Source organism: Grus americana, chromosome Z (assembly GCF_028858705.1).
Source record: "Grus americana isolate bGruAme1 chromosome Z, bGruAme1.mat, whole genome shotgun sequence".
Classification (NCBI taxonomy): Eukaryota; Metazoa; Chordata; class Aves; order Gruiformes; family Gruidae; genus Grus; species Grus americana.
Genome location: NC_072891.1, coordinates 48,227,777 through 48,254,243, shown reverse-complemented (window position 1 = coordinate 48,254,243; position 26,467 = coordinate 48,227,777). Strand labels below are relative to the sequence as shown.

General features: G+C 39.6%; 1 protein-coding gene across 2 annotated transcripts in view; it reads left to right on the top strand.

The window, feature by feature from the left end:
- CNTNAP4 (contactin associated protein family member 4) overlaps positions 1 to 26,467 on the top strand; it is a 249,726-nt gene that overhangs the window by 151,623 nt on the left and 71,636 nt on the right. For both annotated transcript variants that reach the window (XM_054810562.1, XM_054810561.1), the window contains exons 4-8: positions 2,347 to 2,494; positions 14,647 to 14,850; positions 15,023 to 15,207; positions 17,228 to 17,371; positions 19,881 to 20,142. In XM_054810562.1, the coding sequence (XP_054666537.1) occupies positions 2,347 to 2,494; positions 14,647 to 14,850; positions 15,023 to 15,207; positions 17,228 to 17,371; positions 19,881 to 20,142 (943 nt within the window). The remainder of the gene's footprint in view (positions 1 to 2,346; positions 2,495 to 14,646; positions 14,851 to 15,022; positions 15,208 to 17,227; positions 17,372 to 19,880; positions 20,143 to 26,467) is intronic.

Sequence of the window (26,467 nt, the reverse complement as noted above, 5' to 3'; positions counted from 1 at the left end):
GAGTCTCTCCCACGGGCTACAGTCCTTCACGAACTGCTCCAGCATGGAGTCCCTCTCACGGGGTGCAGACCTTCAGGAGCAAACTGCTCCAGTGTGGGTCCCCCATGGGGTCACAAGTCCTGCCAGCAAACCTGCCCTGCATGGGCTCCCCTCTGCATGGGTCCACCAGTCCTGCCAGAACTTGCTCCAGTGCTGGCTTCCCACGGGCCACAGCCTCCTTCAGGTGCCTCCACCTGCTCCAGCGTGGGGTCCTCCATGGGCTGCAGGTGGAATCTCTACACCCCCTCATCCTTCCTCCATGGGCTGCAGGGGGACAGCCTGCTTCACCGTGGTCTTCACCACGGGCTGCAGGGGGATCTCTGCTCTGGCACCTGGAGCACCTCCTCCCCCTCCTTCTTCACTGACCTTGGCGTCTGCAGAGTTTTTTGCATTTTCTCCCTCCTCTCTCTGGCTGCAAAAGCTTTTTTCCAACTGTTTTTTTTTCCTTCTTAAATATGTTATCACAGAGGTGCTGATTGGCTTGGCCTTGGCCAGGGGCGGATCCATCTTGGAGCCGGCTGGCATTGGCTCTGTCAGACACAGGGGAAGCTTCTAGCAGCTTCTTACAGAAGCCACCCCTGTAGCCCCTCCCGCTACCAAAACCATGCAACAGAAAACCCAACACATATACATTCTGTACTCAAAACTTAACAATTAATTTTCATGAAGTGACTGCGCTTTGAAAATTATTTTGGAAAAAATTTAAATCTTAATCGAACACTTAATTTGCTCACAGTAAAACTTATAGGGCCTGGGTTCTGGTTCAGTCAACAACCTAATTGTCACTTTCTTTGGCAGCTTTATTTGTTTCAGACTGCAAAAAAAGAATTTTAAGGGACAAGAGGTCTGGAGGGGTATTACCCTCCAAATACTAGCTCTTCTCCAGTGTTTGTTTTAGCATGAATCCATCTTTACCCACTGTGACTGTGAAATTAAAAAGCATGAAGCTGAAAGTGTTGTGGACATTCAGAATCACTCTCATTGCCGGTTACTAGCTTAATAGGTGAGCTGTAACGAGACCATTCACTAGCTGGGGTATTTTTTTCTTTTTTCTTTTTTCTTTTTTTTTTCTTTTTTTTTTCTTTTTTTCCCTTCCCTTCCCTTCCCTTCCCTCCCCTTCCCCTTCCCCTTCCCCTTCCCCTTCCCCTTCCCCTTTCCCTTTCCCTTTTCTTCCCTATCAAATGATCTGCTGGAATGTATTAAAATTTTACTAGTACGGGGGGGAAGGTGCAAAGATTTATGTATAGGATGGTAAATAATGAATGCAATGAAGCTCACCTCTGCTTCAAGAACTTATAGAAAGAGAAGCTGCATACCTAAAGGTATTGGTTTCTATATACTTCTGCAGTTGCAACATCTGTGGCTTATACCTATAGCAACAGTACTGTCCATATATCCACAAATCTGTAATATTTAAAATTCTGCTCATCAAAATATTTCAGAGAGCTATTTCTGTCTAATTTATCAGATATTTAGATCCGAAATGTTCGAACAAATTCTTTCTGTTTCACATACCATAAACAGTCAATGAGGAAAAAAAAAAAAAACCCCACACAACACTTGAATATGTAATCAATAAAATCAGAAAATATTCTCCAGTCTTTAGGATGCTAAAGTTCATGACAGCAGTTCTTTGCATTTTTTACATTCTTCTTTACATATCCTTATGTTTCTTTATGTTTTCTTTATGTAACAAAAAGGGAAGGTAGTCTTATCAGTTAAATACCACCAAAAAAGTTAAAAAGTTGAAATTTAGATTTTTATTTTTCAACAACACTGAATTAAAATCCTTTCATTATACTCTGGATTCTTTAGTTAGAAACCGAAGTCTTTGAACACAATGGTCTGTCAGTAAAAGAACTTTTTAGATTCAGCATACTATGCATACAAAACACAGGTTTGCAATGAAATTTATCTAACCTTTCGGTAAGAGGAACTCACACTGCTCTCTCTGTTGTCTTACGAAAAAGTATTAGGTTGTACAATACACTGAAATGTCAGGATGTTCTACACATTTTGTGAAATGAATATTTGGTTTCGAAATGTTTCATTCATTTAAATTTTAGAAGATGTGAGATTTTTCAATGAGTGTGGTGTCAGGACTAAGCACAGATGACAACATTTGATCCAGAAGAATAATCAAGATTGATTCAGCAGTTGTTCCTATGGAATTCACTGACAATTACATTTTGTTCCTGTGCTTGGCTGTTTGCCAGATGAGAATATAAAATGAAAAGATCAACAATACTTCCATATATTTCTGTATTCAATATAGATATGGCTGATCTCTCTTTCATTTTCTTCTAGGCCTTTTCTGGAAATACAAATGCAGACAGTGTCGTATACCATAAGCTTCAGCATTCCATTAGAGCAAGATTTCTCCGGTTTGTGCCTTTGGACTGGAATCCAAATGGCAGAATTGGAATGCGCATTGAAGTGTATGGATGCACATACAGTAAGTGTTTTGCTAAATCAGCTAAATGAAACAACTATTCATCATTGTCTGTTGTTACCTATATTACACTTGAAAGTATACTTATAAGCTAAAATTTAATCTTGAATAAAACTAAGTCAAAAATTTTATGTCCATGTTTCAGTATTTCTGCATCATCTAACAATATGTGATTTTTTTTTCCAGTTCTTTCTGTGTTAGAATGAATGGTGTGGACATAATGCAATAACTGATTTACTGCAAACTCTTTTTTTTTGCTAGTCTTAGAAACTGCCTCTTAACATGGTATACTTTCTACCTGACTAGCAAAATGTGGAAAATAGTTACAGTTTTAAATATACATAGTCTTGGTCCTGAGCCAATAAGAGTACAAGTAAATAGACCCACAAACCCACAATTGAAGGACACTTCAAAGTTGTTATATATTTAAGGGGTACTTTTAGAGTAATTTTTGTGTCATTATTAAAGTATTAATAACTGATATAAGCATTTGGAAGACAAATGCATAAGTGTTATGGTTGTATTGATCTGCTGGACAATGTAAATCTTCCTGTTGTCTTCCCGTTACAGTTCTTCATCCTTGGACTTTTAAAAAAACATTCCTCTTTTAGCTACTTGTTTACTACTTTTTATTCTCCACTTCTTTTCTCCATGAGGAAAACAGAGTTTCTTTTAAGCAACCTCTTTAATTGCTTGTTTTAAGTACTTTCATCTGTTGTTTTTTGTAGATTTTTTTTTTTTAATTGTATGCTTAAGTCATGCTTTACATGGCTGATCTCTTCTGAATGGTCTCCACATACCTCTTTCCTATTTCCATTCATTAGTATTTGACACAGTTCTGGGCTTTCTGCCTTAAATTGCCTTTGTGAATTGAGTAAAAGGCCATGAACTAAGGTTATTGAAGATCTGCTTGGTAGAATACCATGGGACAAAGCCCTGGAAGGAAGAGGGGCCCAAGACAGCTGGCTAATAATCAAGGGTCATCTCCTCCAAACTCAGGAGTGATGCATCCCAACAAAGAGGAAGTCAAGCAAATCCACTAAAAGGCCCCTGTGGATGAATGAGGTGGTCCTGGACAAAGTCAAACAAAAAAAGGAAGCCTACAGAGGGTAGAAGCAAGGGCAGGTAGCCTGGGAGGAATACAGAGAAACTGTCCGAGCGGCCAGGGATCAGGTTAGGAAAGCCAAAGCCCTGATAGAGATTAGTCTGGCCAGGGATGTCAAGGACAACAAGAAAAGCTTCTATAGGTATGTCAGTAATAAAAGGAGGACAGGGGAAAATGTGGGTCCCCTCCGGAATGAAACAGGTGACCCAGTCACCCAGGATATGGAGAGGGCTGAGGTACTCAATGACTTCTTTGCCTCAGTCTTCACTGGCAAATCCTTGAGCCACACTGCCCAGGTCACAGAAGGCAGGGACTGGGAGAATGCAGAACCCCTCACTGTAGGAGAAGATCAGGTTCGAGAATATCTGAGGAACCTGCAGGTGCACAAGTCCATGGGACCTGATGAGATGCATCCCGGGGTCTTGAGGGAACTGGGGGATGAAGTGGCCAGGCCACTCGCCATCACATTTGAGAAGTCCTGGCAGTCTGGCGAAGTTCCCGCTGACTGGAAGAGGGGGAACATAACCCCCATTTTTAAGAAGGGTAAAAAGGAAGACCCAGGGAACTACAGGCTGCTCAGTCTCACCTCCGTGCCTGGCAAGATTATGGAGCAGACCCTTCCGGAGACTATGCTCAGGCACATGGAAAACAAGGAGGTGATTGGTGACAGCCAACACGGCTTTCCTAGGGGCAAATCGTGCCTGACAAACTTGGTGGCCTTCTATGATAGGGTTACAGCGTCGGTGGATAAGGGAAGGGCAGCTGACATCATCTACCTGGACTTGTGCAAGGCATTTGACACTGTCCCACACAACATCCTTGTCTCTAAATTGGAAAGACATGGATTCAATGGATGGACCACTCGGTGGATAAGGAATTGGCTGGATGGTCACACTCAAAGAGTTGTGGTCAACGGCTCAATGTCCAAGTAGAGAACAGTGACGAGTGGTGTTCCTCAGGAGTCGGTACTGGGACCAGCACTGTTCAATATCTTTGTCAGTGACATGGACAGTGGGATCGAGTGCACCCTCAGCAAGTTTGCCAACAACACCAAGGTGTGTGGTGTGGTCAACACGCTGGAGGGAAGGGATGCCATCCAGAGGGACCTTGACAGGCTGGAGAGGTGGGCCCGTGCGAACCGCATGAAGTTCAACAAGGCCAAGTGCAAGGTCCTGCACGTGGGTCAGCACAATCCCAAGCACGACTATAGGCTGGGTGAGGAATGGATTGAAAGCAGCCCTGAGGAGAAGGACTTGGGGGTATTGGTTGATGAGAAGCTCAACATGAGCCAGCAGTGTGCACTTCCAGCCCAGAAAGCCAACAGTGTCCTGGGCTGCATCAAAAGAAGTGTGACCAGCAGGTCGAGGGAGGTGATCCTGCCCCTCTACTCGGCTCTTGTGAGACCCCACCTGGAGTACTGCATCCAGCTCTGGGGTCCCCAGTACAGGAGAGACATGGAGCTGTTGGAGAGAGTCCAGAGGAGGGACACGAAGCTGACTGGAGGGATGGAGCACCTGTCCTTGAGGACAGGCTGAGAGAGTTGGGGTTGTTCAGGCTAGAGAAGAGAAGGCTTTGGGGAGATCTAATTGCAGCTTACCAGTACCTGAAGGGGCCTACAGGAAAGCTGGTGAGGGACAGTTTATCAGGGAGTGTGGTGCAGGACAAGGGGTAATGGGTTTAAGCTGAAGGAAGGTCCATTTAGATTAGATGTTAGAAAGAAATTCTTTACTGTGAGAGTGGTGAGGTACTGGAACAGGTTGCCCAGAGAAGCTGTGGATGCCCCATCTCTGGAAGGGTTTAAGACCAGGTTGGATGAGGCTTTGGGCAACATGGCAGGGGGGTTGGAACTAGATGATCTTTAAGGTCCCTTCCAACCCAAACCATTCTACCATTCTATGATTCTATGATTTCAACCTGGCTGCAGCAGATTAGCTCACCTCAGAAATTAGGAAAACTTCCCCATCCCGGAGAACGGACAGCTCATGCCAGGAGAAGGGTGTGAGAATCTAAAAACACACCGAATTCCTCAGTGACATCTGCCTGGAGACTGGGAACATGACTTATGATTCCTAGAACAATCTAATGGTACTGCTATAACTGAGAAATGAGGCCAAGACTCAGCTTGCCCTCCACTGTTTTAAGTACGAGGACTACTAAAACTTAAAAATGGAGGTTTGAACAGTTGACTTTGTCATTTCGAGCTGAAAGTTCATCTGAGTCTCCCATTTGAAATCTCATCTATGTGGTACTTGATGAGAATGCCTTCTTTCCTGTCTATAAACTTGACTGAAGGTCAATAAGCTGTGTTTCTTCCCAGTCCTTTACCTTTTGCATTTGACAATGTTTAAATCCTTGCTCAAAGTCTCATTCTCATTTCCAGACTGTAGAGCCTCTTTTGCATATGCCTAAAATCTAGATTTTAATTATCTGTATTCACTATGGTAATTTTCTCTATCACATCTTGCAAGGTAACTTAGAGCTCTGTTCTGTGACATCCTTATTGCCATGCTGCCAATGGAAAATCTGCCAGTCTAAAGGACAAAAAGAGGGCAGTGTCCATGTTACTAAAATTAATAAAACATATAGAATAAGCATTACACATTTAAAATATTTTGTCTGTGGTCAGTAAGTACTTTTGAGGAAGATTATGTATTTTTCTGTATTTTACTTATGTGGTACAGGATCAATCCTATAGATAGTTTATGGAAACAAATCAATTATAACTGTCTTCTAAGAAGAGGCTGAATTTAAAAGGAATATTTACTTTATCCATTATTGACTGTAATGCAGTACATAAAGAAAGTGATAATGTTAAAAATATGGAAATTTTTTTTAGGCTGGTTAAGATTTCTTCTGTATTAATGATGTTCGGAGTTCTTGAAATGCTTATTTTTTCTATGTATAAATGCTTCTATTCCAAATGAATTGCACACTGTTTATCATCTCTTCATTTATTTTGAACATCTAAAGTTACCACGTGCTTTTAGTAGTTCAACTTGCTGTTGAATACAAACCAGGTGATTATAGTCTTATAATTCTAAAATATACTTAATAATTTGAAAGATTAATTCTTTCTCTCCAGTCTTTTCCTCCATTTATCAGACACATGTATGGCATGTAGTTATTGTTATAGTAATTATGCCTGGCTGTTTCTGAACTGCTACGTAGTTTTGCAGTCAGGACCAGAAAATAATAAAAAAAAAGGCAAAAATGCCAATCATACTTACTTTAATTTTGATTCACAATTTCCAGATTTCTCATTTCTCATTCTTCCATTCAGAGAGATCTCACTGGGTCTTATATTGTAAGAATAAGCAGCTCTCTTTCCATTTACCACCGAACAGGTGGACTGTGTTTTTTACTCAAGTGCAGATGCACTAATTTCTTCCTTCAGTCTTATCTGTTGCATATTACACAAATAAAACTGCAAGAAGATATGAAGCTGATCTCACTGTTGCATAAAGAGAAACTGTAAAATGCATGTCTGTTACATTCAAAAGAAGTCATTACTGTCTTAGTGATGTAATACTTACAGGACAACTGTTGGCATCACTTTCAAGTTGCTGCTCTGTTGTCTTCCAGTTAAATACCTGCTCTGAATAACTTAGACTAGTATCCTTAGAACTAATATTTCTCCTTTAATGACAGTCTCAGTGAGGCTTGGCAATGTCCATGTAAGTTGTTCATGGGATAAACCAGGCTGCTATAAGTTTTATTTCCTTTTATTTTACACAGAACTACTTTGTTACTATAAACTTGTTAGGCCAAGGACTGTCATATGTTATATGTTTGTAAAGCATGCGTCCAGAACAAGTCTCTCCATTTTTGCCTCTTAGCACTTATGGAATAGAAAGGCTAAATAAGAGTAGAGTTATATGAAATGTTATAAGACTTCCTGTGTATTCGTTACGTTTAGTTCTTCTCCTTCTTCACTCTGTTACCTCTGCCATGTTCCTCAGTTTTCTTACTCCTGTTCTACAGTCTTTTTTTATGTAAGAAAGAAAGAAAAATGAACTACTTGGCTTCACATGGACTGACAAAATCTGCTTATGCCATGACTACACAGCAAACACTCTGTGCTGCCAAAAAAAACCCACCCCAAAATCGCTCTTAGCCTCTGCCTGATAGTTCTTCCTATTTCGTGTGTATAAAATAGACTGATGAATCTCTACAGACATTTCCTGTGTCTTTTTCCTGAAATGTCAGATTGTGAAAACTAAGCCATGTAAAACAGAGCTCAGGTTGTGCTATCCTCTGGCACTAAAAAAGGGAAATGAGAAGTCTCTTTGGCTTACTCTTTTCTCCCTTCAGTACAACACTCTCTTTCTCATTCCATCCTCTGAAACCCAGTAAGCTAAGAATAGGAAAAAAAAATAATATATTTTTTCATATGACAGAGAGAAAGATGGGCTTAAATGTGAAAATGACAATTGTATAAAATTATAGGAGAAAGACAACTGGAAACTAAATGCACATTGTACATTAAAATATTGTTAGATGCAGTGCATAACAACAAGTACTGTAGATAGTGTGATATGCAAACCCTCCTCCAGAGTCCACTAACACTTAAATGTGTTGTGGGTTTTTTGAGCATGCCCTTCCTATCTGAAATGCATAAAATCAATGGAACAGTTACATCAGTCAAAGAAAGGACTTCACATCCTCTTTATAACTGGGATAATGTGCTTTCAAGGGCTTGATGTGAATGTGATTGTAAAAAAGTTCATTTTAAATGTGGTTACTATGAGCAATTTTAACATGCCACTTCCCCACCGCCACCAAAGGCTTTATTTAAAGCAATACCTAAGTCTTGATTCACTTAACTTTTCTGAACACTCTGAACCTTTTCAGGTCCACTTTCCCCAAAATTGGAAAGGGACAGAGAGCAAATTTCTCATTTTAATACAATTAGTCAGGACTAAGGATATCTAAACCCCCCAAAAATACCAAAGGATTTGCATTTTTTTTTTCTTAGAGATCATTAGCATTAATTTCAATTAATTTAAAGATCAACAAAAATCAAATGGTTTTACAAACAAAAATCTCCCAACTAAAACTTTTGCTCAGGATCAGTAGAACTCTTGATCCTAAGGTGTATGAGAAGGCTTCCAGAATTTCCAGTTTCTCAGAGGCATTTCATCACTTCCAAAGGTATTTTCACAGTATACTAAGGATTTAGATTACATTAATTTGAGAAAGACACATTTCAAATTGTGAAAACAAAAGATATTCACAAAGCAAATAAAACTTTTTTATTTTCCTTATTTATAACAGTAGAGTAGAGAAAACCCATGGAGACTCATGTTCAAGTCCAGGGACTATTAGAATCTGAGCGTAGTTGGTAAATATGAAAGAGGAAAATGTTATGGCACCCTGGGTATTTGGGCTTATTCTTTCTATCCTGATAACCCTGTAGGAGACACAAGCTTTATCTCTCACAACTCTTTCAATTTATTTCTAGTAGTAATGCACAGATGGTGAAGACAAAACGTGTCAGAAATGTTATAAGAATTTTGGTTAACATCTGCAGCCCTTTCTCAATCTTCATTCATGCATGGTGGTGGGGGAAAGTTTGATTTTGTTTGTTTTCTGAATTTGCACAGAGTAGATTTTACTTCTTAGGAGCTAGTCTGCAGAATAGTGAAAGGGATTTTGGAGAGCAGTGCTAAATGTTGTTTATGCTCTTGTCTCAGTAACTAATAAAAAGAGTATGTTCCCAATCAAAAAACTCTGCTGTTATCAGTACCTACTACAAATATATCTAGTTAACTGGTTTGATAGATACATAACAATGTACAAGTTCTGTTATTGAATTTCTTATTGAAGTCACATTCATTATTTAAATTTAACATTGATTAATGTTTTTACTGTCCACATTCATTCAAAGACATAATGAAGTAAAATAGTCAACCTAGGATTCATTTTTAGGTAGCATGTCATATTTATTCACTGTACATTTGGTAAATTAATTCTTCATAAGTAAGAAGTACATTATCAAGATGTGAAGAAAATCAAGAAAGTGTATTTAAAATATAACTACATTCACTTGACAAGAGTTTGAGTCACTTGAAAATGGAATATAAATGACTGAGTTTAAGTACTATAGTTAATTTGACTTGAGTTCATTACCATGCTGAAAATGTGCAGAAATATTTTTAGTGAAATTAAATAAAGTTAGTAAATAGATAATGGGTTTCCATTGACTTGCAAGAAGCCAACCAGTCAGTTGAAAAATAACTTCATATTTTATTGAGTGTCCTTTACATCTTCATTTATTTTACAAATGTATCTTTCAAGGGTAATTACCTTTGTCTTCTTTACTTATGAACTGTGAATACTCTATGAGCTTTTTATCATTTTATCAGTTCCTTTGTGCATATGTTGTTCAATCTGTACTGATTTTGACAGATATTCTTTTATATTATTGGGATAAAATCAGTTCAGCCTTTCCTTTCCTTTCCTTTCCTTTCCTTTCCTTTCCTTTCCTTTCCTTTCCTTTCCTTTCCTTTCCTTTCCTTTCCTTTCCTTTCCTTTCCTTTCCTTTCCTTTCCTTTCCTTTCCTTTCCTTTCCTTTCCTTTCCTTTCCTTTCCTTTCCTTTCCTTTCCTTTCCTTTCCTTTCCTTTCCTTTCCTTTCCTTTCCTTTCCTTTCCTTTCCTTTCCTTTCCTTTCCTTTCCTTTCCTTTCCTTTCCTCCCCTTCCCCTTCCTCTTCCCCTTCCCCTTCCCCAGTTCTTTCCCCTTCCCCTGTCCCCTTCCCCTTCCCCTTCCCCTTCCCCAGCTCTTCCCCTTCCCTTTCCCCTTCCCCTTCCCCTTCCCCTTCCCCTTCCCCTTCCCCTTCCCCTTCCCCTTCCCCTTCCCTTTAGATCAGATGTTAGAAAGAAATCCTTTACTGTTAGAGTGGTGAGGCCCTGGAACAGGTTGCCCAGAGAAGCTGTGGATGCCCCATCCCTGGAAGTGTTCAAGGCCAGGTTGGATGATGCTTTGGGCAACCTGGTCTAGTGGAGGGTGTCCCTGCCCATGGCAGGGGGTTGGAACTAGATGATCTTTGAGGTCCCTTCCAACCCAAACCATTCTATGATTCTATGATCTTCAAAATGTCCCTTCCCACCCAAACTACTGTATCATTCTACAATATGAAGATGTGCCTTCAGATGTGTCCCTAGCTCTCTCCACTGCAGGTGTTGGAGGTCACCCCATCTGCCTGTCTGACCGGCTTTCTAGGGAGGTTTGCTGTTTGCTAGTGACTTGGGTCCAGGACATTATGGAGAGAATGTTGAGGCTTGTCTTGTAGTGGCAAATGGGAGAGGTTCCTAAAGACTGAAAAAGAGCAAATGTCGCTCCTGTCATCAACAAATGCAAGTAACATCTGGAGAATTATAAACTGGTCAGCCTCATTTCAGTCCCTGGGAAGGTGAAGGAGCAAATAATGCTAGAAACCATTTCCAGACATGTGAAGGATGAGGATATTATTGGAAATTGTCAGCATGGATTTATGAAGGGGAAATTATGCCTGATCAAACTAATAGCGTTCTATAGTGATATAACTGGCTTGGTGAGTGAAAAGGAGTGTTTGATGTTAGTTATCTTGAGTTAAGCAGGAGTTTTAATGCTGTCTCTTGTAATGTCCTCACAGAGAACCGAGCAATATAGGCTATTAAGGTGGACAATGAAGTGGACTGAAAACAGACTGAACTTCCTGGCTCAAGGAGTCATGATCAATATCAAAAACTCAAGTTGAGTCTATTCACTTGTGGTGTACCCCAGGGTTTGATATTAGTTTCAATGCTGTTTAACATCTTCATTAATGACCTGGATAATGAGGTAGACTCTACATTCAGCAAGTCTGAAGCTAATAAAAATTTGGAGGACTGATTGGCACACCAGAGGGTTTTGATGTCATTTAGAGGGACCCAGACAGGCTGGAGAAATGGGCTGACAAGAATCTCATGCTGTTCAACAAAAGGAAGTGCAAGGTCTTGCACCTGTGGAGGAATAATCCCAGCAAGGGTTTACCAATGCACTGAGGACTGACTGTGGCTTTGATGAAAAAGACAGGAGGGTTCTGGTAGACACCAGGTTGACCATGAGCTGGCAACATTCCCTGGCAACACAGAAGTCCAACAGCATCCTGGGCTGTTTTAGGAAGACTGTTGCCAGCAGGTCAAGGAAGGTTATCCTTCCTCTCTACTCAGCTGTGGTAATGAGGCATGGCTGAATTGCTGGGTCAAGTTCTGGAATCCCTACTACAAGACAGACATGGACATAGAGGAGCAAATCCAGCAAAAGGCCACAAGTATGACTAAGGGACTGGAGCATCTGCTGTATGAGTAGAGGTTGAGAGAGCTGGGACTGGAGAGTAGAAGGCTTGGGGGGAATCTTAGCCACGTGTATACCTGATGGGAGAATGTGAAGAAAACAGACACAGGACATTTTCAGTGGTGTTCAGTGACAGAACAAGAAAAAATGGGCACAAACAAATACAGTTTTTTACAGTGAGGATGATTGAACACTGTCATGAGTTGCCCAGAGAGCTGTAGTCTCTGTCCCTGGAAATACTTAAAACATGACTGAACATGGACCTAAGGACCTACTGGACCTGACCCTACTTTGAGTGGGGAAGTTGGAGAGGATGATCTCCAGAGGTGCATGGCAACCCAACCATTCTGTGATCTGTGATGCCCATACTGGAAAACTGATGATACAAAGTCCTGTATTCCAGCTTAATTAAAGTTGTAAATTGTTGTCGTGGTTTAACCCCAGCCAGCAACTAAGCACCACACATCCGCTTGCTCATTCCCCCCTAGTGGGGTGGAGGAGACAATCAGAAGAGTCAAAGTGAGAAAACTCCTGCATCGAGATAAAGACAGTTTAAGAGGTAAAGCAAAAGCTGTGCTAGCACAAGCAAAGCAAGCAAAACTGTGTTGGGTTTGCGTGGCAAGGTTTTGGTAGCGCGGGGGCTACAGGGGTGGCTTCTGCAAGAAGCTGCTAGAAGCTTCCCCTGTGTCTGACAGAGCCAATGCCAGCTGGTTCCAAGACAGACCCGCCACTGGCCAAGGCCAAGCCAATCAGCGCCTCTGTGATAACATATTTAAGAAGAAGAAAAACAGTTAGAGAGAGAGCTTTTGCAGCCGGAGAGAGCAGTGAGAAGATGTAAGAAACTCTGCAGATACCAAGGTCAGTGCAGAAGGAGGGGGAGGAGGTGCTCCAGGTGCCAGAGCAGAGATCCCCCTGCAGCCCGTGGTGAAGACCACGGTGAAGCAGGCTGTCCCCCTGCAGCCCATGGAGGAAGGATGAGGGGGTGTAGAGATTCCACCTGCAGCCCATGGAGGACCCCACGCTGGAGCAGGTGGAGGCACCTGAAGGAGGCTGTGGCCCGTGGGAAGCCAGCACTGGAGCAAGTTCTGGCAGGACTGGTGGACCCATGCAGAGGGGAGCCCATGCCAGGGCAGGTTTGCTGGCAGGACTTGTGACCCCGTGGGGGACCCACACTGGAGCAGTCTGGTCCTGAAGGTCTGCACCCCGTGGGAGAGACCCACGCTGGAGCAGTTCGTGAAGGACTGTAGCCCGTGGGAGAGACTCCATGCTGGAGCAGGGGAACCATGAGAGGAGTCCTCCCGCAAGGATGAAGAAGTGGCAGAGACGACTTTTGATGAACTGACCACAAGCCCCATCCACCGTCCCCCTGTGCCACTGGGGGGTCGGAGGTTGAAGCCGGGAGTGAAGTTGAGCCCGGGAAGATGGGAGGGGTGTGGGGGAGGTGTTTTAAGACTTGGTTTTATTTCTCATTCGTCTACTCTGTTTTGCTTGGTAATAAATTAGATGAATTTCCTCTCTCTGAGTTCAGTCTGTTTTGCTCGTGACAATAATTAGTGAGTGATCTCTCTCTGTCTTTATCTCGACCCATAAGCTTTTTGTTATACTTTTTCTCCCCTGTCTAGTGAACGAGGGGAGTGATAAAGCGGCTCTGGTGGGCACCTGGCCCCAGCCAGGGTCAACCCACCACAAAAGCAAAACAAGGAATTCATTCACCACTTCCCATGGGCAGGCAGGTGTTCAGCCATCCCCAGGACAGCAGGGCTCCATCACATGTAACAGTGACTTGGGAAGACAAATCCCATCACTCTGAACGTCCCCCTCTTCCTTCTTCTTCCCCCAGCTTTATATACTGAGCATGACATCATATGGTATGGGATATCCCTTTGGTCAGTTGGGGTCAGCTGTCCCGGCTTGTCCCCTCCCAGCTTCTTGTGCACCCCCAGCCTCCTTGCTGGTGGGGTGGTGTGAGAAGCAGAAAAGGCCTTGGCTCTGTGTAAGTGCTGCTCAGCGGTAACAAAAACATCCCTGTGTTATCAACACTGTTTTCAGCAAATATTCAAAACAGCCCCATACTAGCTACTATAAAGAAAATTAACTCTATTACAGCCAAAACCAGCACATTTGTTTATGATGCTAGTAAAAAAAAAAAAAAAAAAATTGATGAAAGGAACCAGACCCTACTCACAGCTGACAGTTTTTCATTTTAGAATATTTTTGTTTCTTTCCTAGGATAGTATGCCATGATATTATTTTGAACTACTGTACAGATATTCAGATTCATTTTAATAGTGGCTTAAATCTGTCTGCATGAAGGCTCTGAAAATCAGTTAAATATAATGGACAAGATTTTTTTCTTCTTTATTTTGTTAATTTGAATTAATTGCAGATAAATTAATAGAAATTTTCACTCTAAGAATACAGTAAGAACAGAAATGGTCAAAGTACTTCATGGCTCCAAGGCAAGAAAGACCTTTCAGTGTGTGAGATTAGTACTAGACTGGAATAGAAGCCAGACCTCTTCTGCTCACCTTGCTTTATTATCTAGTGATAGCATCATCATTAAAGCAAGCCTCTCTTAACATTTAGGGAAGAGCAGGAATAGCAGAAATGATCTACACTTTACTTGGCACAGGTGAATTTAGGGATGTTAGTGGTGGGACTTCATATCATATTGAAGTAACATGGAACTGTTTATTTTAGACATTATACATTATCTTTCATTTCTTTACTTCTAGGGTCCGAAGTGGTTGGCTTTGATGGGAAAAGTTGTCTAATTTACACATTTAATCAAAAAAACATGAATGCACTGAAAGATGTCATTTCTCTGAAGTTTAAGACAATGCAAAGTGATGGAATTCTCCTCCACAGAGAAGGACAAAATGGAGACCACATCACCCTGGAATTAATTAAAGGGAAGCTGTCCCTACTCATTAATTTAGGTAACAGCTACAGTCTCATAAAGTCTAATATAGTTATTAGGTATTATTTGACTAAAACTTATTTTAATTTGTAAGTGGATTTTAATGTATAGAGTATGATAAACTAGCAGTATATATTTGAATAGTTATATTTTTATATGGAATTAATAGTTTTTATTTTTCTTCTTTCAAGGTGATACTAAAACTCATCCTTCTAATGCCCAAATTAATATTATGCTGGGCAGCCTTTTGGATGATCAACACTGGCATTCTGTTCTCATTGAGCATTTTAACAATCAAGTAAACTTTACAGTGGATAAACACACTCATCATTTTCATGCAAAAGGAGAATTCAATTATTTGGACCTTGATTATGAGGTGTGAAAATTACCTTTCCTTTATTACATTTATTAACTTCGTTATGTAAACGCAGTGAAACAAGCAGAGGAGATAGAACTTAAGGAAATTTGCAGTGCTTAACACTTTAGGGACTCTTTCTCCTAAAGGAATGTATCAAAGAAAAAGAGATGTCCTTAGATTACTAATGGTCCACTAGCCTTGCAACTATAAATTTTCAAAAGACCATCTTTTTCATCTCAGAATTCATTATTTTAATATCTTTGTTTCACTAGTGCTGCAAATGTGGTAAAAAGTATGTAAACATAAGGAATGAGCCCCAACTCAAAGTTGTTATTTTATGGCTTGATGAAAATTACAATAAATCAGCATAAAACCATTTTAGAAATGTTTAGATTAAGACAAGTTCCTGTTAAATCTGGCAAATGTACTGTGAAAAAACCTTGCTTACACAAATGGTAGATTCATGAAAAAGGAGTAGATGTAATTTGCTGTGACAGTTTCCCACCTATTGTTACAAATACAACTATTTCACAGTTGTAATGTGATGACTGGCTGCTTTATGTTTGTCCCTGTCCTGTTTGTTGGACGAGACGATGAGTGGTAGAGCAGAGTGTCTGGAACCCGCAGATCTAAATTACTTTATTCTACTCATTCAAGTTTTTTAAGCTGTTAGAGTAAGATTTCATGCTGTTCCGTGTCTGCATTATGCCATTTCAAAAATATTATTCACAAGATCAAAGTCACGATTTTGCTTAAAATTTCTGAACCTAAGCCACAAGGTTTGGAGGATCATACAAAGTGTAAAAACCCAACCAACCAAACAAACAAACAAAAAACCAAAACAAACAAAAAAACTCCCCACCAAAACACAACCCCCCAAAAAATCTTACTTTTAACTGGTTGGCAAATACATTTATTTTACTAAATCAACCAGCAAAGCAAATTAGTTTTCCCTTTCTTCCACATACTGTTGTTTGAAGTACGTGTTATAAATACAAGGTAGGAAGGAAAGCAAAAGCTGGGAAAAAGCCTAAAAACTTCCAAATAATTTTGAACCACTGTATTTAGCATTGCATTTCTGACTATAAAAATTTCTCAATTTAGTAACTTAATGAAACATTATAGTTTTGGGATTTTTTCATAAAATTATTTTAAATATGAAGTGAGATTTCAAAATTAAAAGATCAATAGTTTATACTGACCTTTTCTACAATATCAACCATAATAGCTTTGAAATGGGTGAGTTCAAAAGTTCACTTAAACTGGCATCCTGTTTCTGATGGTGCCCAAGAGTGGAAACATAGACCAGAGTATAACTCAGGTCACCCTTGTGGCAATGCTTTTCTAAAATAATCTACTGCTTTCTAACAGGGTCTGCCTCAGGGACTTATTAAGACAGAGTGATATTCTTGAATTTAATAGCTCTCAATGGATTTTTATTTTTATTAAATCTTCCAATCTCTTTCTGAACGCAAGTAAACCTACAGCATCACATCAAGGAACTGCACAGCCTAAGCATTTTGAGAGGGAAAAAGTATCTCCTTTCATTTGTTTTGAATCTGCCCTAGAATAATTTAATTTGATGCACTCTTGTTCTCTATTATGGTAGTTATGATTTGCACACAGTGGAGAAGTCAGGCTCAAATTTCCTGAAGAAGTTGTTAGTAAATTTTCTTCTCCCTTTTCACACTATCCGGCATGGTCTGCATGGACTGGGCCTTGTCCTTCTTCTCCTTGGTTTTGCAGCTGTAATGGAGCCTGGAAACTATTAAGACTCTATACTAAGCAACTGTTAAGAGGCATCCTCAAAATTAAAAAAAGCCAACATTTCAGAATATTTTGATGCATACGTAGGACTTGATATAGCCTAATTTTTGTTAGCTTGTTCTTTTAATACGTAGATGTGATACAAGGAAATAGCCAAGAAGTAGCAGATTCATTACTGGCCCGTCTTGGACTTCTCCTCTTACGCTATTCACAACTTCTTTCCTTAGAAAAGTACTTAATAGTATCGTTGATTTCTCTTCTCTTTTCTAAGCTCAGCTTTGGAGGGATCCCAGTGCCTGGAAAATCAGGGACATTGTCACGCAGGAACTTTCATGGGTGTTTTGAAAATATTTATTATAATGGAGTGAACATTATTGACCTGGCCAGGCGGCATAAATCTCAGATCTACTTTGTGGTAAGAGATTCATAGTTAAGTAAGAAAAAATAAGTAAAACAGAGAAAAGAAAAAGACCACAGCCACTTTCATATGCAAACTGTTAACACACAGTTCTAGTAAAATCTGTGTTGTTTAATGAAAGAAAAATCAAGGAATCACCTGCTTGGGCTATTTTATATTTGCTGCTGTACAGACTCATCCATTAGACAATGCAGGATACATTATATTCTTCATCTCTTCAGCTGATATTTAGATGTGCGTGATATCTCACTGTTGTGTGGTATCTCACTGTTGTGCACATACAAAAGCCAGTGCGTGAAATAAGATGTATCTGAAGTCATCAAAGCCCTGCCTTTGACTTCTGTACCTGACTAGTAAGAGCACCAGCAGTACATTTTAAAACCCTTGTGTTGCTGAGGACACTAATCAACTGTTTTCTCTAGAGCATTATAATTTTGATAGATAAGTTCTGTTTGTCAATTTATACTGCCCTTTGTTTGAAGAGCTGTAGTTTAGGTTGATGGGTTTAATGCATTTATTGCGACATGGCCAACAGTTGTAGTAGCCAAATTCCTACCATTTAGGAAAACGGTTCCAATAACGAACCAACTTTATTCTATGTTACGGAAGATTTTCTATAAATTTTACTAAGTCTGTTGTGATTTTTTTCCAATAGTATAACAGCCATCTCCATTTGCAGTATTTATTTATGTAGCAGCAGAAAATGCTGGAAACATATGATGGAAACAATCAGTACAAAATAATTAACAACTTATGAAATGCATTCAAGCTCCAAATATTTCGATTTCGTTTCAGAATCTGAACAATAAATTTGGTTCTGACAGGCATCATGACAGGCACCTCTTCTCATGTGAAGCTCATCTGAACTATTCCCGAATTAACTAAACTGATACCTCCATATAATATGCTGTCCATGATGCTGATGGATGTCGAGGAGAGGGCAATTATAGGAGGCTCTGTGTAGATTAGTAAAAGGAGAACTATGAAATTGTTGTCATAGGGAATTTCATCATCTTCATCTCAAATTATTTAAGCTGTTGTGCTACTTTCAAAACTACTTAGATGTTTTATAATGTAAATGTGCCAGAAAGTATCTGTGTTACCATAGAATCCTTGTTAAATAGCCACTTTGATGGTTTGATACAGTATCAGGCAACTGTCCAGATAACATGGAGGGGAAATCTGCAGATGGTAAGCTTTTAGCATTTAACAAGGTTTATTAATCTGATGACTGCCTTTTCACTATGGGTCAGTTCAGTTCAGTATTCATTTCTCTACAGCTGAGTTCATAAGACAGAGTTTTTATTTATTTACATATTTTTCTTGAAGAAAATGAAAACAGATAAACTTTAATGTCTTGCTATGCCAGCGGCTAGTGAGTATTTTTCTTAAACTGATTTTTTAGCTTTTTCCTGTAAGGTCAAATTTTTGTGTATGTTCAAAAGTTTAAAAGCTCTTTGTGTTGAACAGAAGTTAAATGTACTTTAAATTCTAAATTCATTATTCTTTTAGTAATCATCTGTACAGAACAAATTAGTTATAGTTCAAATGGTGCCAGCAAGTCATTAGATCAAAGTGCATATTGTATCACTATCAAGAGTCATAAAGTATTAACTAACTCTGACACCAGATGCAAAAAAATTGTTATTCCCTTTCCAGTCTTCTTATCTATATTGCTCAGTACAACCATAGATGCAAGTTAAGCTCAGTTTGTCAACGAACTCATCCGCAAGTTTATTTAGGTACCTAAGAACCAGTGATTTCAGAAGCAGTCAAGCACAAAATAAAGGCTAGATACCTAAATACAACTTATGATCTGGTCCATATGGACCTGCTTGAAAGCATGTTTCCTTCTGATTTCTGAAGTATGTGTTTCACATTTGTAAGTAGCAAGAGTTTATATGTGGAATTTTCGCTGACTATTTGTGCAAACAAATACTGGGGTCAGCGCACATTTCCAGTTGCATCGGTTTGGAAAGGCTGTTCCTTGGTCTGGCAAAATGGTTTTTTTTCTTCTCAAATTTAACACTTCCTTAAACAATCAGCAGCCAAGCCCAACATTTTTCTCTGCATACAAGCATTTAGACCTGTGTAAATATTTGTACCAAACTTTGCATTCAGTGGCATTTCATCTGACATTCAGAAATTTGTCTAGTCCCTAATGCTTCCTGAGGCTGAGCCAAAACAGAAACAAAGCTGGTCTGTCTAAGTCCTGAATTGCTATTAAATCACCAATGCAATTTAGGATCTTACCTCATTCACTCAAAGGTCCTTGCCACTCTGCCCAGGCAGATCTGTCTGTTCTGTTCAAACAACTAGGTGAACATTTCTCAAACTGGTGATGTTCTTACATATTCATGCTTGATTTTTAGACTAACACATTCAAGTATTAAAAATTTTAGGTTCTATGCACAATGTTTTGAAACTTTGTAGTTTCAAACAAAACTTCTCATGACTGTTTTCCCCCAAATGTTACTAATGCCGTATTTGTTTCCTTTCTTTCTAGGGTAATGTGTCCTTCTCATGTTTAGAGCCACAGGTGGTTCCTGTTACATTTCTGAGCTCCAGTAGTTACCTGGCACTGCCAGGGACATCAGGGCAAGATGAAATATTCATCAGTTTCCAGTTTCGCACTTGGAACAAGGAGGGACTTCTATTGTCTAGTAAACTGCACCAGGCTTCAGGTGGTTTCCTCTTATATCTGAGTGATGGGAAAGTTAAAATCAGTCTTCATAAACCGGGAAAAGCACTGCATGACGTCATTGCAGGTAACAGAAATGAAGGAAAAAGTTCCAAGTTTCGTAGGCATAAAAAAATAGGTTAAAGTCATTTAAATTAGTGCCTATGTTCTTGACTTAGTTTTATGACTATATGTAACTACGCTTTACTTGTGTGAATGTCCCAAATGTTTCTAAATATTTTATTATCTCACAAACATGTACCTATACTTTTTTTCCCATGATTAAATAGAAATTACTTGCAGTAATATAGGTTGCAAAGTTGAGTCCTTAACTTTACATACATACAGTATGTATAGCTCATGTCTATAATCTGGGAAATTTGAGACATCGAAACAACTTTTTCAGTTGTGAAGTGTAAACAAGTTAATTTCTTACTCTGTCAAGCTAAGCCATTAAGATATTTTTCACCATTTGTCAGTACCTTCACAAGGCATTAAGTAACTGATTTTTCTATAAAGTTATACATTATTATAAATATTGTTTTAGTCATTTTCTAGAGGTCTCAATTACAGAGCTGTCCATTAAATTTGAACAGTGGATGCCCAATACCAGGTTGCATTCAAGAAAGCTGGGGCAAGTTTGAGTCTACTTTAAAAAAAAATAAAAATATTATAATAAGGACAAAAAGAAGTGGAGAAGTTGAGGAGACTGAATAATTGAGAGCCTAAGGGTCACTTTTGTAGTTAATCACTGAATGGAGACTGGATATCTGCTTTTGGTAGCATGCACTGCCATACAGCCCTCAGGGTGGAGCTGAGATTCCCAGAAAGCATACCCTCTAGTTTTCTTCTGAGCCATTTCCCTGTTGGTAAACAAATATATAAGGACAAAAGGACAAGGCAAATATAGTAAGATACAGTCATGTTAGAGAGTATCCAACTGGAATTCTGAGAAGCAGGTCCCAGCTTTCACTTTCACTCAGTCTGAGAGCAAGGGGGCTCACTCTTTCACAAAGAGGCTCCTCAGTTTTTCCAAGTGCTCTTAGCACTTGATGTGAGAGCAGCAAGACTGCTGACCCAGCCAGGAATCCCCTTCTGTCATGAAATGTGAGAGCAGGATAAAGCAAACAACACCTCCATCTTCCATGACTTCTTTAAAAAAAATGGTGAAAAGCAGTAACATCACCATGTGATAACATCAATACCTTCACTTAACAGCACTTCATCAGTAGCATGCTATGCTCTGACACTCCATGCATCACAGCTGCCTCAGAGTTCCTCATCCTTTATGTAAACAAATTGTGTTTTGCCCCTTTCTTATAGAAGGATAAAATGATCATTCCAGAATGAGTTCTTAGACAGGAAAAACAGGACTAGAGAGATTAGGTGGGTAAATGGGATTCCAAAGAATATATGAAGATGAGGAAATGAGGCTGGGATTGGAATGGTTTCTGTATGGACAAAAATGATGACCAAAGAACATTGGAAGAATACGTCATAGAAGCAATGGGTAATTTGGCTGCAGAAAACACAATGATGATATCCAAAACATTAGTTGATCCTCGATTTATTTTGAGCTGTACACAATCATATATTTCATGTTATTTCATATTTCATATTCATAAAGCAGGAATATTATCAGTGAAAAAGAAGCCAAGTTAGTTCCAGTAATGTAATGTGTAAACTGAATTAATAGGTGAATAACAAGTAGGAAAACTGCATTTTGCACTGGCACGTAGCAAAAAAGTTAAGGGTTTGAATGTATGGAGAATCTAATCTTGTATGGAGTATATTCATTGGCGTGATAGGAACCAAACCAAAGATTTGAAGATGAGGCCTCCTTTATCTCATTTCTGTGCCCCTGTTTCTTTTAGATTGATTCCTCACTTCAGTTCCTGATACAAAATGATATTTTATTTTTTTTTAGGGGGGAAGAAAAAAAGAAAAAGTTAAACATAACTCTGAAGCTCATTGTGTTTCTACAGGTGTATAATGATCAAAAGTAAAATTTTAAACAGTTGTTTATTTTAATTCAGGAAAAGACTGTAAGCCAGTAATAACCATGGATAATGTTGAAATTTACATAAATACTTTGATCCTGTTTCTGTGGGTGATAATAGGATCAGCCCTGGTATTTGTTATAATCTAAAATAACTGCTGCACAAAGAGCACCATTTTAATGACAAGAGATTTCCCTAGGCTCACCATTTGAAAATGTCAATTCCTTAGTAAGAATGTCAGTGATATGTAGTTAACAGTGATGAATTTGGCTTTTTAGGAGCTATTTCAATTGCAGTTCAATTAGGTGATGTATGTTAAAGAAACTATTGCCATGCAGCGTCATTTTAACAGACCAGCTGAAAGTGGTGACACTTTTAATAGCTGTAGACTTGCGCATAGAACAATTTATTCAATTTCAAAGTTGCAACACTACATAACATATTAGCTGAAGCAACCCAAAATAAATCTTGACACTCTATGCTGAAACAGAATTTAACGTTCTCATGCTATGCTAAGCTTACTCTTCATAAAGTCTAACAGGAGGAATTGTGTTTGTCTTTGTGAAGGCAGAAACTACTGCAAAAATATCTTATTTTGTTCTGACAAAGAAGTCATCTAACAAAACCATATGGCAAACATTTTCTTGAGTTTTTAAAGTGTTTATTGTTACACTCACTGAGGCAATTCAAGTCTGTGTTTGGAGATTGAGTAATTAAATTATGGATGGCTGGACAGGTTTGCTTCCCTACAGGCAAGGACTTATGACCTGACTTTCACACACACACATGATATTTGATAATTAAATCAGACCATATTTCTTTGTGCCCAGCTCTTTATCATTCATTATCATTCTTTATCATGTATTTTCAAAGATTTCTTCAACCATATAAAAATGAGGAGAATGGCATGTTAATTCATGAGTGATTAAGTTATAATAAGCTGTATCCTTCTTTTACAGCATGGTTCCTTAATATCTTTCCTTTGTAGCCTCTTTTGCAAGCTGGTCATCAAATATACACAAAGAAATAACATAGATTAAAAACAAGAAATTAACACAAAGTTAATTTGTGTTGAATGATGAGACCAAATTGAATTACAACATGTATAAATGTTTGAGAACTTATTACTCAGTTTCTTCATATGATCCTGTCTTTCTATGTAGCTTTTAATTTCTATGCAGCTTTTAATTAAGTGATCTTAACAATCATTTCATTTGCTGGTTATACTTCAGACTAATCTATAAATTATTTTCTCTAAACAAGTTCGGGGTTTTTTTCTTTCTCACTCATCTCCTAATAAGCTATACACATTGCTTTTTTATATATGTGTTCCTAAGGTTAGATGTCATTGTTCTGCAAGACCTCCCACAGACCTATTTTAGTACTTACATATTAAAATGGTGGAGGCACTACTAATGAGAATAAATGGATATCTTGTTTAATAGCTACCTTATTGTGCACTAAAAGTTTAATTGCTACTTTTTCCTCACTTGTTTCTGGTAAAGCATTTTTAAAACTCCTAGTAGGGCACCAGCCAACATAATTTTCAGATGGAATGGAAATGTTAGCAATCTGTTGGCCTTCACCATTTATATGTCATACTACTCCATGGCTTTCAACAAGCAAATATGAATTTAGTCAAGGTTCTCAATTCAAGGGCTATAAGGAGCTATTCTCTCAGCAGTGTCTTGTGGCATTCCTCAGCCCCCAGCCTTAATGAAAGGGACTTTTGGGAAGTCTTAACTTAAACTAGATGAACATCATTTAATATCATAGAATCATAGAATCATAGAATGGTTTGGGTTGGAAGGGACCTTAAAGATCATCCAGTTCCAACACCCCTGCCATGGGCAGGGACACCCTCCACTAGACCCAGGTTGCCCAAAGCCCCATCCAACCTGGCTTTGAACGCTTCCAGAGATGGAGCATCCACAACCTCTCTGGGCAACCTGTTCCAGTACCTCACCACTCTCACAGTAAAGAATTTCTTTCTAACATCTAATCTAAATCAACCCTCCTTCAGCTTAAACCCATTACCCCTTGTCCTGTCACTACACTCCCTCATAAACAGTCCCTCACCGTCTTTCCTGTAGGCCCCTTCAGGTACTGGTAAGCTGCAATTAGATCTCCCCAGAGCCGCCTTTTCTCCAGGCTGAACAATCCCAACTCTCTCAGCCTGTCCTCATAGGAGAGGTGCTCCATCCCTCCAGTCAGCTTCGTGGCCCTCCTCTGGACTCTCTCCAACAGCTCCATGTCTCTCCTGTACTGGGGCCCCCAGAGCTGGATGCAGTACTCCAGGTGGGGTCTCACAAGAGCCGAGTAGAGGGGCAGGATCACCTCCCTCGACCTGCTGGTCACACCTCTTTTAATGCAGCCCAGGACATGGTTGGCTTTCTGGGCTGCAAGCGCACAGTGCCAGCTCATGTTGAGCTTCTCATCAATCAATACCCCCAAGTCCTTCTCCTCGGGGCTGCTCTCAATCCATTTCTCACCCAGCCTGTAGTTGTGCTTGGGATTGCACTGACCCATGTGCAGGACCTTGCCCTGGGCCTTGTTGAACTTCATGCGGTTCGCACAGGCCCACCTCTCCAGCCTGTCAAGGTCCCTCTGGATGGCATCCCTTCCCTCCAGCGTGTTGACCACACCACACAGCTTGGTGTCGTCGGTAAACTTGCTGAGGGTGCACTCAATCCCACTGTCCATGTTGCCGACAAAGATGTTGAACAGTGCTGGTCCCAGTACCGACCCCTGAGGAATGCCACTTGTCACTGTTCTCCACTTGGAGAATCTCTAATCATACCAGCCTTTATGAAGAGGAGGTAAAATATTAATCCCAAAATTATTTAGTAGGTCCATATGATGAACTACAGTAAACAAACTAAAAAGTGCAAAATTCATATAATCGGTTTTCCAGTAACCAAAAATTTTTCTACTTTAGGCATTCATTCAATCTCCTTCTTTATGTTAGGGCATTCTCTAACCTACATTGATAGTCAAATATTGCAATATTTGCAATATACTTTTCTTACTAGAACAAGTTACTGAAGCAGGATGCCAATCTAAGAATTAAAAGTAATTATCTTTGCAACAATTGAAATTAAATTACAAAATTTATTGTTAGATTTAATATAATCAGTAAGGACATAGATAGTGGGATTGAGTACATCTTCAGCAAGTTTGTGGATGACACCAAGCTGAGCGGTGCAGTTGATTCACTAGAGGGAAAAGAGGAATTCCAGAGGGACTTTGGCAGGCTTGTGGGATGGGCCCATGTGAACCTCATTAAGTTCCACAAGGCCAAGTGCAAAGTCCTGCACCTGCTTCAGAGCAATCCCCAATACAGGCTGAGGGATGATTTAATTGAAAGCAGCCCTGCAGAGAAGGACTTGGGAATACTGGTCAATGAAAAACTGGACACGACCAGCAATGTGCACTGGCAGCCCAGATGGCCAGCTGTATCCTGGGCTGCATAACAAGAAGTGCGGGCACCAGGTTGACGGAGTTGAATCTCCCTCACTACTCCACCCTCATGAGACCCCACCTGGAGTACTGCATCCAGCTCTGGGTTGCCCAGTACAGGAGAGACATGGAGCTGTTGGAGAGAGTCCAGACGAGGCCACGAAGATGATCAGAGGGCTGGAGCACCTCTCCTGTGAGGAGAGGCTGAGAGAGTTGGGATTGTTCAGCCTGCAGAAGAGAAGGCTCTGGGGAGATCTAACTGTGGCCTTTGAATACTTTAAAAGGGGGATTATAGTAAGGATGGAGAGAGATTTTTTCCCAGGCTCTGTAGTGACAGGACAAAAGGTAATGGTTTTAAACTGAAAGAGGTTAGATTTAGATGCCCCGCCCCTGGAAGTGTTCAAGGTCAGGTTGTATGGGGCTTTGAGAACCTGATTTAGTAAAAGAAGTCTTTGCACATGGCAGGGAGATTGGACTAGGTGATCTTTAAAGGTCCGTTCCAGCCCAAACTATTCTCTGATTCCTAAAAGATAACGTATTGCAGAGATGTGACTGAGGAAAATATAATTCACTTGAAATACCTCTACAATGAAGAAACTCCTTGCTTAATCTTAGAGATGAGGTGAAAGAAGCTGGAGTTTTTGGCAGCTGGGGATGGAGGTTAGAAAGAAGGATATAAGCAAGTACGGAAAAAATTCCTTTTTAAAAAATTATTTTCTGAAATGGCTAATCTTAAAAACGCGGTGCGACAAGTGGTGTTATAGACTATATATATTTTACAATGCAGTTTCTTACTGAAGGATAATTCTACAATAATTTATAGAAGAAAGATAATTATATTACTCAGAATTGGGAGAAAACCTTTCTCAGACTTAATTTTCTGTGCTTTAAAAAATACATTACTCATATGCTTTGTTTTAGCATACCTATTATGTCTTTGATGAAAGAGTACAG